This window comes from Ambystoma mexicanum, chromosome 3p (assembly GCF_040938575.1).
Source record: "Ambystoma mexicanum isolate Mex_15411 chromosome 3p, UKY_AmexF1_1, whole genome shotgun sequence".
Taxonomy (NCBI): Eukaryota; Metazoa; Chordata; class Amphibia; order Caudata; family Ambystomatidae; genus Ambystoma; species Ambystoma mexicanum.
This window is the reverse complement of record NC_090925.1, coordinates 253423156-253443244: the sequence shown is the minus strand read 5'-3', so window position 1 is coordinate 253443244 and position 20089 is coordinate 253423156. Positions and strand designations below refer to the sequence as shown.

The window sequence follows — 20089 nt, the reverse complement described above, 5'->3', positions numbered from 1 at the left end:
TCCATGATTCTCAACCGTAGGAAAGAACGATGGGCTGCCAAATTGGGATGTGTAAGTACGCGTCCTTCAGGTCTAGGGAGCACATCCAGTCTTCCTTGTCCAATGTCTCTGCTATATAAACTGGCGTAACCATCTTGAATTTTTGCAGGGGTAAGGAGAGGTTGAGGGTGGAAAGGGCCAGCACAACTCTCAGGCCTGCCTGGTTGTTCTTCTGAATGGCAAAAATCCTGGAGTAGAAGCCAAAGCCTCGCTGGGAGGCTGGAACTTCCTCCACTGCCTGGCTCTCTAAGAGCGACCGGATCTCCGCCAAAAGAGTTGCTGTCCCAATCTGGGGGAGGGGAGGGGAGGAGAGGCTGGGATGGGTAGGCGGTACCCTGTGGTTACTACGGAGAGGATCCAGGGGTCCGCGAAATTCTGACGCCAGAAATGTGCATGGAGATCAAGCGTGCCCCCTCCCCCCCCACCCGAGACATAGGGACCTGAAGGGGTGCGTCTTGCCTTCTTTCCCTCAGAGGCCGAGGAGGGGGGACTGGAAAAAGCCCTTACCCGCCCCTCTTTTTGTTGTTTCTGCCGGCTCTGTGACGGCGAGCAGTCAGGCTGCCTGGATCTGCGTTCCTGGAAGCCGCAGAACCCTCCATATGTACAACCCTTCTCTGAACGCTGCTGAGATTGGGTGTAAGATTTGGGCGTGGTTGTCACCCGGAGCCAGGCTGTGCACCTCATGTCTGTGGCAATGCAGATGGCACGGCCCCGAGGTATCGATATGTGCTACTGTGGATTCCATGAGGTCATGTGCCATGAGCTTGGCCTCCGCTAGCCCCGCCCTGAAGCGTGACTGGCATTGGGAGGGGAGTTCTGGGAGGAAGACAGCAATTTCCTGACATGATCATTGGTTGGCAGCAGCCAGCATGGCATCTGCGTTGGCCTGACACAGGTGTAAGGAGGCATTGGAGTAGATCTTCTTGCTGTAAGCCTCCAAGATCTTCTCCTCCTTGCCTAGCCGTGCCGTAGAGGAGGCGGCTGAGGACGACTGAGGCTTAAAGTGATGCCGCAACGATCACCGAGGAGTGTGGCTGAGGATGGGTCGAGAGCAAGAGTGTGTCCCCCTCCATCTGCCTGTACTCCCGTGCGGGAGGGAGGGAGGGAGGGAGGGAGGGAGGGTCCCTCCCTCCCTCCCGCGCGGGAGGGAGGGAGGGAGGGAGGGACTCGCCCTCCCGAGAGGGAGGGAGAGAGGGAGGGAGAGAGAGAGGGAGGGAGAGAGGGAGGGAGGGAGAGTCCCTCCCTCCCTCCCGCGCGGGAGGGAGGGAGGGAGGGAGAGTCCCTCCCTCCCTCCCGCGCGGGAGGGAGGGAGGGAGGGAGGGAGGGACTCTCCCTCCCTCCCTCCCTCCCTCCCTCCCTCCCTCCCTCCCTCCCGCGCGGGAGGGAGGGAGGGAGGGACCCTCCCTCCCGCGCGGGAGGGAGGGAGGGAGAGTCCCTCCCTCCCTCCCGCGCGGGAGGGAGGGAGGGACTCTCCCTCCCTCCCTCCCTCGCGGGAGGGAGGGAGGGAGGGACTCTCCCTCCCTCCCTCCCTCCCTCCCGCGCGGGAGGGAGGGAGGGACTCTCCCTCCCTCCCTCCCGCGCGGGAGGGAGGGAGGGAGGGAGAGTCCCTCCCTCCCTCCCTCCCTCCCGCGCGGGAGGGAGGGAGGGAGGGAGGGAGAGTCCCTCCCTCCCTCCCTCCCGCGAGGGAGGGAGGGAGGGAGGGAGAGTCCCTCCCGCGAGGGAGGGAGGGAGAGTCCCTCCCTCCCGCGCGGGAGGGAGGGAGGGAGGGAGGGAGAGTCCCTCCCTCCCTCCCGCGCGGGAGGGAGGGAGGGAGAGTCCCTCCCTCCCTCCCGCGCGGGAGGGAGGGAGGGAGAGTCCCTCCCTCCCGCGCGGGAGGGAGGGAGAGTCCCTCCCTCCCTCCCGCGCGGGAGGGAGGGAGGGAGGGAAGGAGAGTCCCTCCCTCCCTCCCTCCCTCCCTCCCGCGCGGGAGGGAGGGAGCTCCCGCGCGGGAGGGAGGGAGGGAGGGACTCTCCTTCCCTCCCTCCCTCCCGCGCGGGAGGGAGGGAGCTCGCGGGAGGGAGGGAGGGAGGGACTCTCCTTCCCTCCCTCCCTCCCTCCCGCGCGGGAGGGAGGGAGGGAGGGACTCTCCTTCCCTCCCTCCCGCGCGGGAGGGAGGGAGGGAGGGACTCTCCCTCCCTCCCTCCCTCCCTCCCGCGCGGGAGGGAGGGAGGGACTCTCCCTCCCTCCCTCCCTCCCTCCCGCGCGGGAGGGAGGGAGGGAGGGACTCTCCCTCCCTCCCTCCCGCGCGGGAGGGAGGGAGGGAGGGAGGGAGGGAGGGAGGGAGGGACTCTCCCTCCCTCCCTCCCTCCCTCCCGCGCGGGAGGGAGGGAGGGAGGGACTCTCCCTCCCTCCCTCCCTCCCTCCCGCGCGGGAGGGAGGGAGGGACTCTCCCTCCCTCCCTCCCTCCCGCGCGGGAGGGAGGGAGGGAGGGACTGTCCCTCCCTCCCTCCCTCCCTCCCGCGCGGGAGGGAGGGAGGGAGGGAGGGACTGTCCCTCCCTCCCTCCCTCCCGCGCGGGAGGGAGGGAGGGAGGGACTGTCCCTCCCTCCCTCCCTCCCGCGCGGGAGGGAGGGAGGGAGGGACAGTCCCTCCCTCCCTCCCTCCCTCCCGCGCGGGAGGGAGGGAGGGACAGTCCCTCCCTCCCTCCCTCCCTCCCTCCCGCGCGGGAGGGAGGGAGGGAGGGACAGTCCCTCCCTCCCTCCCGGGAGGGAGGGAGGGAGGGAGGGACAGTCCCTCCCTCCCTCCCGGGAGGGAGGGAGGGAGGGAGGGACAGTCCCTCCCTCCCTCCCGCGCGGGAGGGAGGGACAGTCCCTCCCTCCCTCCCTCCCTCCCGCGCGGGAGGGAGGGAGGGACAGTCCCTCCCTCCCTCCCTCCCGCGCGGGAGGGAGGGAGGGACAGTCCCTCCCTCCCTCCCTCCCTCCCGCGCGGGAGGGAGGGAGGGAGGGACAGTCCCTCCCTCCCTCCCTCCCTCCCGCGCGGGAGGGAGGGAGGGAGGGAGGGAGGGACAGTCCCTCCCTCCCTCCCTCCCTCCCGCGCGGGAGGGAGGGAGGGAGGGAGGGAGGGAGGGAGGGAGGGACAGTCCCTCCCTCCCTCCCTCCCTCCCTCCCGCGCGGGAGGGAGGGAGGGACAGTCCCTCCCTCCCTCCCGCGCGGGAGGGAGGGAGGGAGGGACAGTCCCTCCCTCCCGCGCGGGAGGGAGGGAGGGACAGTCCCTCCCTCCCTCCCTCCCGCGCGGGAGGGAGGGAGGGAGGGACAGTCCCTCCCTCCCTCCCTCCCGCGCGGGAGGGAGGGAGGGAGGGACAGTCCCTCCCTCCCTCCCTCCCGCGCGGGAGGGAGGGAGGGAGGGACAGTCCCTCCCTCCCTCCCTCCCGCGCGGGAGGGAGGGAGGGAGGGACAGTCCCTCCCTCCCTCCCTCCCGCGCGGGAGGGAGGGAGGGAGGGACAGTCCCTCCCTCCCTCCCTCCCTCCCGCGCGGGAGGGAGGGAGGGACAGTCCCTCCCTCCCTCCCTCCCTCCCTCCCTCCCGCGCGGGAGGGAGGGAGGGACAGTCCCTCCCTCCCGCCCTCCCTCCCTCCCGCGCGGGAGGGAGGGAGGGACAGTCCCTCCCTCCCGCCCTCCCTCCCTCCCGCGCGGGAGGGAGGGAGGGAGGGACAGTCCCTCCCTCCCGCCCTCCCTCCCTCCCGCGCGGGAGGGAGGGAGGGAGGGAGAGTCCCTCCCTCCCTCCCTCCCGCGCGGGAGGGAGGGAGGGAGGGAGAGTCCCTCCCTCCCTCCCGCGCGGGAGGGAGGGAGAGTCCCTCCCTCCCTCCCGCGCGGGAGGGAGGGAGAGTCCCTCCCTCCCTCCCGCGCGGGAGGGAGGGAGAGTCCCTCCCTCCCTCCCGCGCGGGAGGGAGGGAGAGTCCCTCCCTCCCTCCCGCGCGGGAGGGAGGGAGAGTCCCTCCCTCCCTCCCGCGCGGGAGGGAGGGAGAGTCCCTCCCTCCCTCCCGCGCGGGAGGGAGGGAGAGTCCCTCCCTCCCTCCCGCGCGGGAGGGAGGGAGAGTCCCTCCCTCCCTCCCGCGCGGGAGGGAGGGAGAGTCCCTCCCTCCCTCCCGCGCGGGAGGGAGGGAGGGAGGGAGAGTCCCTCCCTCCCTCCCGCGCGGGAGGGAGGGAGGGAGGGAGAGTCCCTCCCTCCCTCCCGCGCGGGAGGGAGGGAGGGAGGGAGAGTCCCTCCCTCCCTCCCGCGCGGGAGGGAGGGAGGGAGGGAGAGTCCCTCCCTCCCTCCCGCGCGGGAGGGAGGGAGGGAGGGAGAGTCCCTCCCTCCCGCGCGGGAGGGAGGGAGAGTCCCTCCCTCCCGCGCGGGAGGGAGAGTCCCTCCCTCCCTCCCGCGCGGGAGGGAGAGTCCCTCCCTCCCTCCCGCGCGGGAGGGAGGGAGGGAGAGTCCCTCCCTCCCTCCCGCGCGGGAGGGAGGGAGGGAGAGTCCCTCCCTCCCTCCCGCGCGGGAGGGAGGGAGGGAGAGTCCCTCCCTCCCTCCCGCGCGGGAGGGAGAGTCCCTCCCTCCCTCCCGCGCGGGAGGGAGAGTCCCTCCCTCCCTCCCGCGCGGGAGGGAGAGTCCCTCCCTCCCTCCCGCGCGGGAGGGAGAGTCCCTCCCTCCCTCCCGCGCGGGAGGGAGAGTCCCTCCCTCCCTCCCGCGCGGGAGGGAGAGTCCCTCCCTCCCTCCCGCGCGGGAGGGAGAGTCCCTCCCTCCCGCGCGGGAGGGAGAGTCCCTCCCTCCCGCGCGGGAGGGAGAGTCCCTCCCTCCCGCGCGGGAGGGAGAGTCCCTCCCGCGCGGTCCCTGGGCGGGAGAGTCCCTCCCGCGCGGTCCCTGGGCGGGAGAGTCCCTCCCGCGCGGTCCCTGGGCGGGAGAGTCCCTCCCGCGCGGTCCCTGGGCGGGAGAGTCCCTCCCGCGCGGTCCCTGGGCGGGAGAGTCCCTCCCGCGCGGTCCCTGGGCGGGAGAGTCCCTGGAGTCCCTGGGCGGGAGAGTCCCTGGGAAGGAGTCTCCCTTGTGGGGTGCGCTGGAAAATATCGGCCTGACCTGGGACGATGCTTCACAAAGTTTTCAGCGCCTTCGAGGACAGCGAGTCACACGCTGAACATGATTGCCAACTGTGGTCTGGGCCAAGGCAACGTAGGCAGAGGGCGTGGGGGTCTGACGTTGGGAAGAGCCCGTTGCAGGACGGACACCTGCTGAACCCTGTAGAAGTCGACATGCGCCACGGAGGAGCATGACGCCTGAGGACCGAGTACCTGAATAATAAAGACAAAGAAGAAGTATCCGCGCGTGGAATTACAAATCCGAAGCCAAACCCAGGAGCGCTGGTGAATTCAGCCTGTTCTGGTCGATGCGGAAAAGGGGACTGGGGTGCGGCGGCGGAGTCAGGACAGCGCATGCTCCCTGGGCCGCGCTCCTGTGTGCCTATAAATTTAAAGGGGAAGGTTTTTTCTGGTGAAAAAGGTTCAGTCTCCCGTCCCTTGGAAGGGATGCCCATACAGTATGGAGGAAAGGGGACGGGACGTAAGAGTATGCGTAGGCTCGAACGGAGGTCCATGAGCCTAAGTAAGCACCACATTGAGCTCCCACGCCAGAGCCTTCACTGCCGGGAACGAGAGGAATAGTCCCTTGACAGATTCCTTGACCAATCGGTGCGACCACAAGGATGGTCGTTCTGGGGATCTGGTGTGATGGGAGATAGCCGACAGATGAACCTTGATCGAGGCGTGGGCCAGCCCTGATTTGGCCAACAACAGCAAATATACAAGTACCCGAGGAGCCTTAACCCTCAGTGGGTCGATCTTCTGGGAACGACAAACAGCGAATCTCTTCCACTTGAGTCCGTAGCATTTCAAAGTAGACGATGCTCTAGCCTTGGAGAGAACTTCCTTGCAGTCCGCTGGGAGATCGTAGCCACCGAATTCTAGCGCTGCAGGAGCCAGGCCTTCAGGTTCAAGGACCCTGGGTCGTGGTGAAGAATGGCGCCTCCTTCTTGGGCAAGAAGATCCACGACCACTGGCAGCTTGACTGGCGGAGCCGCCAACATGCTAAGAAGGTCTATGTAGCAGATCTGCCTCAGCCACGCCGGTGCGACAAGGATCATCCGGCACTGACACCATTTCAGTAGATTGTTAACTCTAAGTAACAATGGCAACGGAGGAAACGCATACAGAAAGAGGCCTTGCCAGGGGAATGAGAATGCGTCCCCCATGTTCCCCTGCTGGGGAAATCTGCTGGCAAACCTCTGGCACTTGGTGTTTGTCGCCGTCGCAAACAAGTCGATCTGGGGATTGCCACGTTTGCGGAACAAATTCTCCGCTAGGTCCTGCAAAAGCTCCCACTTGTGGCACGAGCGAAGTTCCCTGCTCAGAGAGTTGGGTGACCGTGTTCTTGACTCTTGCAAGATCAAACGGGATGATGAACATCCCCTGAGCGACAGCCCAATGCCATAAATCCTGCACCTCTTTGGAGAGCACTGGGGACCTGGTGCCCCCCCCCCCCCCTGCTTTGATGTAAAACATTGTGGTGGTATTGTCGGTGAAGACCTACACCACCTTGCCCTTGAGGGACGGCAGGAACGATGTGAGGGACCAAAACACTGCCCATAGCTTCAGCACAATGTGCAAAGTCTTTTCCTCTGGCAGCCACAGGCCTCTGGCATGAAGATTTCCGGTGTGGGCTCCCCATCCCTCCAGGGAGGTGTCCGTCGTTACAATCTCCTGATGTGGTGGGGTCTGGAAATCGGGGCCTCTGGTCAGATGAGAGCGCACGCCCCGGACACTTGAATCCAACGGGCATCGAGGAACTCCTGCAGTGGCCGCATCCGTAGCCTGCAGAGTCGGATGAGGTAAATGCATGATGACATCATGCCGAGCAAAGACTTTATGGCTCTCATCGTGGCGATCTTTAGAGCCAGCAGCCGTTGCACCTTGCCCAGGATGGCCGCCACTCTCTCCTCCGATGGTTAAGCAGGACTTTACATAATTCAAAGAGAACCCCAGATCCGTCAGTAGGCGGACGGTCCTCGCTGTGTGGTTGACGGCGATGCTCCCTGAGCTGGGCCAGATGAGCCAGTATTCCAAGTAAGTTGAGATGTGGATCCCCTGCAGTCGCAGATGTGCCGCCACCGGCGCCAGGCATTTGGTGAAGACCCTTGGTGCCAACTTCAATCCGAAGGGAAGGGCCTTCAATTGGAATTGCTTCCCCTGAACAACGAAGCGCAGGTGACGAAGGCATACGCTGTTGCCCGTCTGGAGGAATTCTGCATCGGCAATGTCCGTGGCCACCGTGATGGCGTGGTCCGACGCCGAAATCCATAAACCATAAGTGTACCCTACCCCCTTGGTTCAATCTGATTTAAAGTAAATTCTGGGGGAGCAAACAAACTACAATTTCTTTTCGAGAGTGCTATAAATTGTCCCAATTCACTAATGCTGGCATTTGTCCTCGTTTTAGTGAGATTGAGCTGGTTTGAGGGAGAAAACAACAATCCTGTATTTGACCTATAATCATTGAAGGATTCAAAATCATAAGTAAAGTACTCATTCGGAGAAGTAATTTAGTTCAACACATTTGTACATTTTCTAAAAAACTTTACATTGATTCCTTCAAAGTATAGTAAATGAATACACAACAGATCATTCAATTTCATGATTCATTGTGCAAGAAAAATAAGAGAAACAATGAAATGGTTTCAAAACATTAGAACAACTTGACACACAAAAGTTAAAATTACAACAAGTGTGCGTCTAAATATAATCCAACGAAAAATACGGGGGGACGAAAAACACACAACAAAACTAGGGGGAAAACTCAAACGGTAGTTGCCCCTGGGTGTATGGGAAATTCTTCTCTAGTTGGATTCCCTTGATTCCCTGTATGGATAGGTATGACTAAACTGATCCTTTGTCCATAGGGTTGGCTAAATTTATTTTCTTTGGGCTTCAGTTTTGCCCAACCTGTGGGTCTTTGTGCGGTAAAAGAATTCTTTGCCAACGTGGTGCTGGGTGGGAATGTCCCAGCTATTCATGTTTTGGCGGTCTTGCAGCTCACGCATGCATCCGCCTTCGTCAGGGCGTATTATTTCGGGACCCTGTGTAGGTGAGGAAAAAACAAAAAATAAGGTTGAGGTAATCCCTCATATTACCTGTCAGAATAATACTGACACTTAAATATTTCTCTGCTCTAATGACAGTAGTTTTACCTGCCTTTGAGCTAATCCCAAGGTCTGGGTTGTAGAGTGGACTGGAGAGGCGAGACACCCCTTGTCTTCCCGTGGAGTTACTGCTATGCCTAATGTAGGCACTAGTGGTCTGGAGTGAGATGTCCATAATCCCTTCCTTGGTTCTGGTTCAGATTGGTGTGGATCTGTAGGGGACCAAGGGGGTAGCAAGAAAGAAGAAGAGAAGAAAAAGAAAAATGAAAGAGGAATGCTGGTCAACGCCTAGTGTAACACTGATTTCTGCGTGTAGGTAACTGGAATCCATTGTGCACATAAAGGACATACCTGTTCCCAAGTCAACAATTGTGCCCTTGTTCGTGGTTTGACGCCACCTCGCCTTCTTGCAGAACCTCCAACGCCTCCGACCTCTTGCCGTCGGGGAGGAAGTCCAGGATGGCAGTGATCTTGAACCACAGCTTCCAGTCCTAGAGCGCTACGATAGCGTTGGCGGTCTTGATGGCCGGCGCCGCAGAGTAGATAACACGTCGTCCCATGGCACCTAACTTCTTCCCCCTCACTGTCTGGAGGGGTGGACACTGCCGAGGAAGAAGCACCTGACAACTTCTTGGCTGCTGCCGAGACCAGTGAGTCCTGTAACGGCACCCTGTACTACTTCTCAATACGATCCCTCTTCACCAGGACCGTGGAAGGGTTCGCCATGAGAGAAAGGCCCTCGTCCCAAATGTCAGCCAAGTGTGGGACCGAAAGGATGGTCTTTCCCTTTGCCTCATGGCACTGGTACAAGAAGCCCTCTTTCTCCTCTGGAGCGAGCTGGAAGAGCCCCGAAGCTCCAGAGATCATCACGTGAAACGAGGCGATCTCGTCCGGTGGTTAAGATCTGGGAGGCAGCGACGGGCGGTTCCCCCCTCCCACCGTCGTCGCAGGGTCCGTCTGATCCCTCAGGGGGGTGCCTCTTCCTCTTCTTGGCTGGCCGTTTCCCCGTCGCTGCTGGAGCGGCCGCCGGCGCAATAGGCATCATCTGTATCTCAGAGACCAGAGTATGTAGCGTAGAGAGAATGGCCACAGAGGTCTCTAGACTGCAGCAGAGGCAGAGGTGGAATAGGAAGCTGGGGTGCAGGCAGAGAGCCCAGGCCCTCGTTGACCTGCGGCTCTCCCGTCGCCTTCCTCGACGGTATCCTCGTCGTCGCTGCCCTCGTTGTAGGGCCGGATCCCCGATGTTCTCCTCCTACCTGGATGGTCTGAAGGTAGACAAGCTCCTCCTCCAAGGAGATATCCGTGCCCTGGAGGACCTCTGCGGCCCCCGCCCCATCTTCGCATCCAGAGGGGATGGTCTAGGGGCTCTTCTCTATGGGCTGGAAAAGAAGACTCACTCTGGGTCACTCTTGCCTTCGGGGGTCCGCCTCCGCAGCCTTCGAGAGGGATGCCACCACCACCTTGATGGAAGGCGGGGCCTTCGTCGGGTATACCTGGGCCTTTGCGGTCAGGACCGGTTACTGAAGTCGCTGGAGACTTCGGACGCGCCCTGGCCACCGAGGAGCCCGCCGCAACAGCGCTCCTGGTGGTAATGGATTCTCAGTGCTTAGCCTTTTATTGGACCCCCGCTTGAGGTGCGCCCTCAAAGGAGTTATAAGCCCGCTCAGCATTCCCGGATCCCGGAGAGGCATGCTCCAGGGACCCACCCAGTGCAGAGGCCTTGGCCTGTAGCCATTCCTTCAGCTATCTACACCGATCCTTCATCGTGCCAGTCGAGAGCTCACAGCAAAACGCACAATCTTCCTCCTTGTGCGTTGGGTACAGGTAGTAAAGGCATTGGGAATGTTCATCGTCCATAGAAACATTCTGCGGACCGCAGTCGGTACAAAGCTTGAAAAGAGTGGGATTTCTTCTTGTCCGCCATGACCCACACAGTGCAGGCCTTGAAGAATCTTCTGGAAGCCTCCACGAAGAAACTCGACGAAATTCGCCCTTGAGGGGCGCTGAAGAATCATAAAAACAGGTCTCCCTTAATTGGAAGGTAGGTTGATGGAGCACAGGTGCTCGATTGACCGAAAAATAGAAAAAAAAACCTCAAGAGTGCAAGAACTCCCAACACTTGAACGTGTGCTAAAAATCTCAAGATGGCTGCGAGCGGAGGGGCTTAGGTGGAGGGCCGTCATTGGCTGGGGGCAGTATGACCCAGAGCTCAGTGATTGGTTGTTAGGAGAAAAACAGTTCAGAAATTAAACTGATTTTTTCTTTTCCGAGGATTCCCAGCCTGACGACGGGCAATATTCATGAACATGTGAATCCATGCTGGAGAAGAGGTCTATTGTCTTTTGAGTGTTCGACAGGCATTTTCTGTAAGCATCCCCTGTTATGAGCCAGTTGTCTTGAATTGATAGTGTTTGTCCTTTATCAAAAACAGGTATTTCCTGTGTGCTGGCAACATTGAAATATGAAAGTATGCATATTTCCCGTCCAATGTTGCCATGTAATCCCATGCATTAGTAGAGGAATTAACTCTTGCAATGTTACAATCTGAAACTTTTGTGGTTTGACAAATTTTTTCGGTGGGTGCAAGTCTAGCACAGGGCGCATGGTGAGATCCTTTTTGGGTACAAGGAAGTACACTGAATAAATACCCGTGTTTACCTGTAGAACAGGGAAATTACGCCCTTTCCCTGCAGGATCTCAACCTCTTGCAGCAGGATCTTCAGGTGTTCCTGTGTTAGGCACCTGGATCTTGGAGGTCTCTATCGAGGTGGCCAGCTGAACTTGATGCAATAACCATGGGGGACAGTCTTGAGCACTCACTGGTCTGTGGTAATCCCCTCCCATGCGTGCAGGAATAATGTTATACGCCCCCCCCGACCGGGGAGGCATGGGAGGGGACCCGGATTTGAGAATCATTTCTGACTAGAGGCCGGGGAGCCTCTGGGGGTGGCGGTGCGACCCCTTCGTTTCCCACAGCGTTGTCCTGTGGGTGGATATGGGTTTGCGGAGGCAGACCACTGTCCTGGGGACCAATTGTTGCCCGAGCCATATTGTTTCTGTGGGGAACGAGAGTAGGATTGCCCACGAAAGGAGCAGCAAGAACTTTCCACCTTTCTGTCTCAGAAATATGCCAATTCCCTCTACCTTAGAAACCCCCAGCAACTTTGCTGGATTTTGAGGACTTCATTTTTTTAACCTGGAGAGAACGTGGCCTTTTTTCCCCCACTCATGTATTTTAATGTGATTTTGAACTCTGCGTTTCTTTTGGTTGTGGAGTCTGATAAACTCCATAGGCATCATCTTTTACATTGTGTCACACAGCACCTTCAGTGCAGTGGAACAGGGAAGTCTTTCAGATTTCCCAAAAGTTGAAATACCTTCTCTGGGATAAACTACTGTTTCACAGAGTAGTAAAGTGAAATTGACGTTACCTACATTTGTAACTTTTTAGACCCAACGCACACTAGCTTACCATAGGGTGCTGGAGGGGTTACCTAGTATTCCCCTGTGTCTAACTTCTCATGTAACATTTTTATTTTACCCTTTCCTCACTGAATAGCTGGTGAGTGTTTTTTTTTTTTTTTTAACTACCGTGGTGTGCATTTATCACGGGCTGCGTTCGCAGCTGCAGTAAAGCACCGAAGGGTGCCATTTTTGTCAAAATGGCCTTGTCTTCTTTTTGGAAAGCCCCTTCTTGAGATTTACTCTATGCCCCAAACTAGGTTTGGTCCCATTGTTCGCTTTGCCTTTGGCGGGATTCACGAGTGAAGCCCACTTCTGGCTCCAGGGTGTTTGGGGTAGGCAGGAAGTGAGGGAGGTGCCCGAAACTCCCTGTGCTTAGTCTCCTAGGAGACGCAAATGCACTATGTGGTGATTGGCCGGCTGACTGCCTGGCAAGGACAGTCACCCTCCTGGGTAACTGACAGCTGGGCTGGAATGAATGGGAGAGAACTGAATAAAAGGCGAGGCTTTTGGCTTCGAAGGCAGAGTCGACAACTGGACGAAGGAACCGAAGAAGAACTTGAAGAGGATGCCTGCTGCAACTCCTGGACCATTTGTTTGCCTGGTGAAGCCCTGCTGCAGTGCTAAAACTCCAAATTCGTATCAATAGAGAAACCCCTGCAAGGACGACTTCTCCCCTTGAGTTGGTGGGACCAATCAACTCCAAAGTAAGCCACATGGACATCCTTCTCGGAGCTGGTTGAATTTCCACAGAGTTGCTGCTGGAAACCGTATAGCCAGGGAGAGGAACACCAGATTGTGTGTGTTGCTTTTACGTTGGCTAAGAGCTTCAGGAAGATCCTCCGGACTCCCAGGAAGTATGACTGACCGAGCCTGAGCACCAACAGAGTGCGAGACCCCAGAAGCAAGGAAAGTCCATCTCGACAGCCAGGAACCACAGTGTTGCTATTTGCAGTAGTCATGAGGAGCTGAAACACCAAAGTGCCACTTTTTGGACAGATTGCCGGTAGCGAGCGGTGACCGTCCCATTGCAGTGCAGGAGTCCCCAGAAGTCCTCCCTCCTGTCCCCACAACCGAGGCCCAGGAACAGTGAGATCTGCAGAGCTAAACAGGAACAGAAGTCATCTGCTGCGCTTTTTCTTCAATACAAAAAGGTACTGTAAAGTCCGAGAGAACGTGCCTCTCATTGTAGAGTTGCCAGCATCTTCTACCACTCACCAGTCTAATGAGCATTTGGCCCTACATTTGATTCTTTTCTTTAAAGACTTCTAAAACATTGTGCAAAGACTTTTTCTACTTACCTACCAGAAGTGCTTCATCCTATCTAAGACTTTGGATTAGCCTGTTGTACTGAATGCCTCTTAGGGGATCCAAAAGTATTTGCCTGCTTAAGAATATTTGTGGTCTCTTGTTCTAATAACCTTTTCCTTTTACCAAATTCTAAGAGTAGTCTAAATGCCAACAGTAAGATATTAATGGCCCCGGCACCCTAGCTATTGAAGTCACCTGAGGGTGTAGGTTGTGTTTGTGGGCCATCCCAAAAGGGTCTTTACAAATTTAGAAACTAAAAGTGTACAGTATTGAAGTCTATTTGTGTGTTACTTTTATATTGCTCCCTTCTGAAGAAGGCTTATTCTAACTGACCGATAAAGACATTAATAATTGTTTATTCAAGAAACCTTGTGTGTAAGAGTTTATTTATTTGAATACTGGTCACTGTGAATCTCTGTGTAACTCCCCTACATCTCAAATTGACCACTCTTGAGAGAAGCCTAGCTGCTCAACATGCTACCAAAACTGTGTAGTACAAAGGTTGTGTTTCCTATACCTGTAGTCAGAGTTGTTGTAGTGCACTCTAAGGGTACTGCATACAAACATTGCCTAACAGAGGGGTCGGAGGGAGGGTTCACATGTGAATCCATGCCTGACCCATGCTGGAGAACAATGGTTACAGTTAAGTAACTTAAACCTTCTCCAGCATGGGGTCTGGCATGGATTCACATGCTCATGAATAACGAATGCATAGCAGTATAACATTACACAACCATGGGAGGTGGCAAGGCTCAAACAGAAGCAAGTACACTTACCCCTGGAACAGACTCACCTCAAGAAAACCGGTTGCGTAGCAATGCTCGGCCAACTCTGGACTCCTTCCTGCAATCCCTGTCGATGCAGTAGAATTTCTGAAGTTGTGAGTGGACCTCCACGTAGCAGCCCTGCAGAGTCTAGCAGGGGCACACCAGACAGTAACGCCGTCATTGCAGCGATCACTCTGATAAGAGTGGGCTCTCGGATGGCCGGGCAGCGGTCGGTTAGTCAACAGATGACAGTGTGTGATGCAGCCGGAGAGCCATCTTGAAATGGAAGTCTTAGACAAGGCCTTCCCATGGTTCACAGGACCAAAGCTCACAAACGGCTGTGAAGTCTTCTGAAAACTCTTTGTGCGTGTGACGTACGACTTCAGGGCACGAGTAACGTCCCGCGAATTCAAGGCCCTTTCCTCCGGCGACAACAAAGTTTTTGGGAAGAAAATAGGTAACGCCAAAGGCTCATTGAGGTGGAGTTCTGACGAAACATTTGGCTTGAAAGAGGGGGTGCATACGGAGCACCAACCTCGACTTGTGGAAAGTCAGGCATGGTTGTTTGCAAGATATGGCCTGGCTCTCACCTACCCTCCTGTCAGAGGCGATGGCCACCAGGAAAGCTGTTTTCTACGAGAGAAACTTAAGCGGGCCTGATGCAGAGGCTCGAAGGTAGTCCCCATGAGCCTCGTCAGAACCACGTTGAGTTCCCACACTAGGGCAGGAGCCTTCGCCGGTGGGAAAGATCTGAAAAGTCCTTTGAGAAACTCTTCGATGAGTCGATGGGACCAAAGCGAATTTCTTCCCGGCGACCTGGTGTAGCAGGAGATGGCCGCTAGATGTACCTTGATTGAGGCATGCACCAACCCGGCCTTGGCCAAGGATAGCAAGTACGGCAGGATCTGTGAGGCTGTGACCCTCAAAAGGGGTCATCCTCTGTGACCGGCATCATGTAGCGAAACGCTTTCACTTATGACCGTAGCACTTCAAGGTCAACAACGCCATGACTTTTGCAAGGACCACCCTGCAGTCTGCTGGAAACTCAAATCCTCTCTAGGGCTGCAGGACCAAAGCCCTCAGGTTCAGCGGTCCGAGGTCATGATGTAGGATTGCGCCTCCTTCTCTGGTGAGAAGATCCGGAATCACTGACAGCTTGACCGCAAGCAACACTGACGGGCTGAAAAGGTCCGGGTACCAAATCTGTATCGGACACGCCGGGGCGATGAGAATCACCCTGCATTAGCACAGTGTGAGTGCGTTGATGACTCGCAGCAGAACAGGCAACAGGGTAAACGCGTACAGCAACAGCCCTTCCCACATGTAAAGAAACAGCTCTTCCCATACCATTCTGACAAGTACTTCATGCCCTCAAATGTGGCATACACGTTTTCTCAATAGAGCTGCACAATTGACACCCATCAACAGATTCAGCTTAAAAGCTATGCAAATGCACTTTGTGGCACATGTTTGACATTAGTTTATAACAGATGTCTAGGACTATAGATATGTCTGCTGTCTCAAGTACTGCAGACAGGAGTCTAGGTCTTACCTGTTGAAACTGAGGTGATGTCAATGTATTCTGAATTTCGTCAGCAGTCTGTGGCAGCGATTCTCCAGATGGCAAATAGGGCATCAGCCGCTCCTGGACGTCTGCATTGGCCAGGATAGGTGCCATAATCTCAGGAGTTAACACAGTAGCCAGATCAACTAAGGCAAAACAAGTACACGTTAACTAAACCAGGGGCAGGATGTGCATCAACACTCATCGAATTATCAAAAACATAGTATTAACATAACACACCCATCATTCCCTTTCCTGGCACCAGGGAGATTTGTACGATAAGGGTATTTTCTTTAAACTCTGGCGAGTGTCTTTAAGTGCATCTTCCTGACTTCGGCACTGCTACCGAGTCCCTCAAACTCATTAGGCTCTCCAAATGTTAACTTGTGACAAAGCAGCCCAGGGCTAACTCTCAGGAGGTGCAGGGGTGCTTTACTGCTACAGGATACTTTATAAGCAATGACAGAATCTCCACACACGTTCTAAAATAATTAAAATAATCTTTAAGGATTATAAGAAAAGGCCAAGAGAATAATCCCTACCTTACAGGTAAGTAAACTTTGTTAAACAAAAGATGCCACAATGTATCGGGTACGTGGAAAACAGATTCAAAGTAAGTTCTCTATAGTCAATAGTATGTCCTAGAAAAGAAAATATAGTAGTCGTTTCCATCTAGGCTGGCAGGTTTTCAAGCTGAGACCAAGGGATACAAGTAGTGTGAATAGGTGAATACTTTGGCATGAAAGAGTTGCTTTTGTGCAAAGGTGACCCAAGGCACATTTTCGCGAGATTCGATACAGGGGAGCACTCAAGAGTCTTTTTAAGATGAAGCAGTCCAAGAATGAAGATTTAGGTGAAGAAAAGACTTGCCTGCAGCGCTGTAGAGTAAGGAGAGCAATACCCAGATACTGAAAAATAGGTTCTGCAGCAGGCCGTTTTTACCGGCGGTTGCTACACGCATTGTTTGGCGACCACCTTACGTTCTAGCTATGATAGTGCACGAGGACCAGACCAAGACCCTGGGGATGATGATTATTACAGATTTGGTGATTCACGGGGCAGAGGAGCCGTCCACACACACAGACAGTTTGTTGAAGAAAAATCACTGTAGGGTCACAAGCTGTTACACTTGTGGAGAGTAGAGCTGAAATAAACTCTAGCAAAGAAGCTACTGCAAGTCTCAACTGAGAAGAGCAAAGCAACAGACACTGAGGTAAGTGACCCAAGTCGGTTAGAAGAGTGGACCAACTGGCTTCTGTCTGGTTGCAGTGATGTAGATCCTGGGTTACTGGGCCTCAGTCGTGGGGACAAGAGGGAGGACGTCTGGAGGACTCTTGCGGCAGCAATTCGGAGGTCGGCGGCAGCTACAGGCTCTTTTCAGATCAACAGCACTTTGCGGTTTCAGCGCTCGGTAAACAGCACCACCGCGGATCTTGAACACCAGTTGGGCTTCCTTCACTCCTTGAGTCCTGCAATCTGGTGAGGGGACTCGAGCTCTGGTCGTCCTGCTTCTGGAGGGTCCTCCTGGATCTTCTGACCGGATTGCAGACGTTGCACTAGACTATAGATTCCTCAACCCCTGGCACTCGGTTCCTGTGGCAGCAAGCAGTACAGCCAGTCAGGGAATGTTAAGGAGAATTCTCGGAAATGTGATAATTCCCTTCAACCTTAGAGACCCCCAGCTCTTTTTGCTAAACTTTAGGACTTTTAATTTCTAACTTGGAGAGAATGAGACGACCTTCCCACTCGTGTATTATTCTGTGATTTCGACTCCGTTTCTTTTGACTTTGGAGTCTGACAAACTCCATAGGCATTATATCTACATTGTGACACACATCACCTTCAGTGCAGTGCACAGGGAAGTCTCTTAGATTTCCCCACGGTTCAAACACCTCTTGGTGAAACTACTGTTTCCAAGAGCAGTGAAGTGAAATTGACTTTAACTTACATTTTCTAACTTTCTAGACCCAGCACACACTATTTTACAATAGGCTGCTGGTGGGATACTTCATACCCCTCCAGTCTAGTTTCTCATGTAACATTTTTATGTTACCTTTTCTACATTTAATGGCTGGTGGCAGTGGGTTACTTTTTCCTACCATTGTGTGTTTCTACCGCGGGCTGCAATTGCAGCTGCAATTTTGTCAAAATGGCCCCAGTCTTCTTTTTTGACATTTCTTGTTAGAAAGATCCTTCTTGAGGTTTACTCTGCGCACCAAACCAGGTTTGGTCCTTTTGTTCGCTTTGTCGCTTTCACCAGTGAAGCCCGCTTCTGGCTCCAGTATGTCTGGCAGGGCAGGAAGTGAGGGAGGTGCCCGAAACTCCCCGTGCTTTGTCTTCTTGGTTACAGGAATGCACCCAAGTGTGATTGGCTGGAGGGCTGTCCTCGGAGGACCGCCACCCTGCTCTATGAGTGACAGCTAGGCTGCAAATGAATGGGAGGAAGCTGCATAGAAGGTGAGGCTTTTTGCTTGGAAGGCAGAGTAGACCACTGGACGAAGGAATCCGAAGAGGAGACATCTGCTGCAACTCCTGGACTGTTGGTTTGCCCGGTGAAGCATTGCTGCAGTGCTGAAGCTCCAAATTCGCCTCGACTAGGGAAGGCCTACAAAAGACTACTTCTCCCCTTGGGTTGATGGGACCAATCAACCCCAAGATGAGCTTATCTGAAATACCCTCCCTCTGAGCTGGCTGTACTTCCATTGTTGCTACAGGAACCGATTGCCAGGGAGAGGAACACCAGAATCGACAGGGAGTGTCTTTAAGTCGGACGCAAGCACCAGGAAGATCCTCCAGACTCCAATGAAGCAGGACCGATCAAGCCTGAGCCACCTCACGTGAGTGCTGGATCCCAGATTAGAGAAAAGTCCATTAAAGGTATCCGAAAAACACGGTGGTGCCATTTGGGAGAGTCGCAAGAAGCTGAAATTGCGAAGTGTTGCTAATCTGAAGTTTGCCCATTGAAGCCACCGCCCTTCAATTCGTAGTGCAGGAGTCCCAAGACATCCTCCCTCTTGTCCCCACGACTGAGGCCCAGGAACAACAGCATCTGCAGACCTGCACAGGAACAGAAGCCAGCTGGAACCAATTTCTTCTAACCAAAGGTACTGTAAAACCTGGGGACTTACCTCTTGTCGTTAGCCTTGCTGGTTGTCAGTTGAGACTTGTCTTGGTTGCTTTTCAGAGTTACTTGCAGCTTTGCCCCTCACAAGCCTCCAAGCTTGTGGCCCTAAAGTAAGTTTGTTTTATTATTTGTAATGCGCACCAGACCCAGGGGTATCAGGGTGCAGCAGATACAGGAATGTGCAAAGCTTAGTTATAGTGATACCGAGAATACAATACATACACAGGTGGATGAAGACTAGAGGAGCTAAGGGAGGATTTACAAATAGTGCAAACAATACGATAATTACGGTTCATCACAAAGGGATCACAAGCAGGCAGTGCTATATTACATCTTAATAGCAAGGACATAGGGTCAACCCTAGGTGGGGGTTGCAACCGCCAGTGTTTACTGGTCAGAAGATTTGAGCAATTTGATAGTATTGGATCTAAAGTTCTGTAAAGTGATTTAATTTTATACAAAAACATCTAAAACATTGTGCAAGACTTTTTACCTACCTGCAAGAAGTGCTTCAGCTCACCTAGCCTTTTGCTCAACTAACAATGGCTCTCCTGGCTCCCTAAAAGACTCTTCTTACCTCCAACTTTATGCTTTGCCCTTTCCCCCAGGAAAGGGTTAATTTACGCTGCATTGGAGGGTTCTAAACGTACTTACCTGCTTAAGAATATGTGTTAACCATTGTTTTATTCCCAAACCTTTAACTTTTGACACCAAACTCAGTATTGCGCTAAATGTACCAGTGATATATTAATGTCCACAGTGTCCTAGTTATTTAAGTCACCCCAGGGTGTAGGAAGAATCTGTGCGCCATCCCAAATGGGTATTTACTTATTTGAAGAAACAGTGTAGGTATTTTGAAGTATATTTATGTGTTACTTATATATTGCTCCCTTCTAAAGAAGGCTTATTCAACGGACTGTTAAATTAATAATTGTTTAATCAATAAACCTTGAGTTTAAGTGTTTATTTGGATACTTGTCACTGAATCTTCGTGCAATAACTCTACAGCTCACACTGACACCTCTTGAGATAAGCCTGGCTGCTCAGTCACTCTACCAACTTGTGTAGTACATGCTTATACCAAAGGTTGGGTTAACTATTTACAAGAGGTCAAGGCTGGTGCAGTGTCCCACAGGGTACTGCATACAATCTTGCCTAACAGGGAAGATGGTCCAGTGGAGTTCGTCTCTTCCGGAGCTGCTCTGGTCGATCAGAAAAAGGAGTTTCAGCACAGCTTCACCAGGCAATTCAAAGGTCCAGGAGAATGCAGCAAGCTTTGTTCACTGGTTCATCAGTTTGTTCTTCCCAGTGGTTGACTCTGGCATTCCTAAAGACAAAGGACAGGGGAGTTTCGGGAAACTCCCTATCTTCTTGCCCATCCCGACACACTGGAGCCAGAGGTGGGTTTCAGTACTGAAGCCCGCCAAGGGCAAAACTAACAAAGGGCTCAAATCTGGCGTGGTGCGCAGAGGAAAACCCAAGAAAGACCTAACAGAAAATGGCGAAAAAAGAAGAGCGGGCAATTTTGACAAAATGGTCACTCATGGGAGCTATACTGCAGCCGAGGATTCTGCCTATGATAGAAAAGCACAATGGTGGGACAATTGAACCACTGCCACCAGCCATTT

General features: G+C 54.8%; 1 protein-coding gene across 2 annotated transcripts in view; it reads right to left on the bottom strand.

Moving 5' to 3' along the window:
* Positions 1-20089, bottom strand: part of ADRM1 (ADRM1 26S proteasome ubiquitin receptor) — a 337972-nt gene that overhangs the window by 6845 nt on the left and 311038 nt on the right. For both annotated transcript variants that reach the window (XM_069650735.1, XM_069650736.1), the window contains one exon: positions 15326-15483. In XM_069650735.1, the coding sequence (XP_069506836.1) occupies positions 15326-15483 (158 nt within the window). The remainder of the gene's footprint in view (positions 1-15325; positions 15484-20089) is intronic.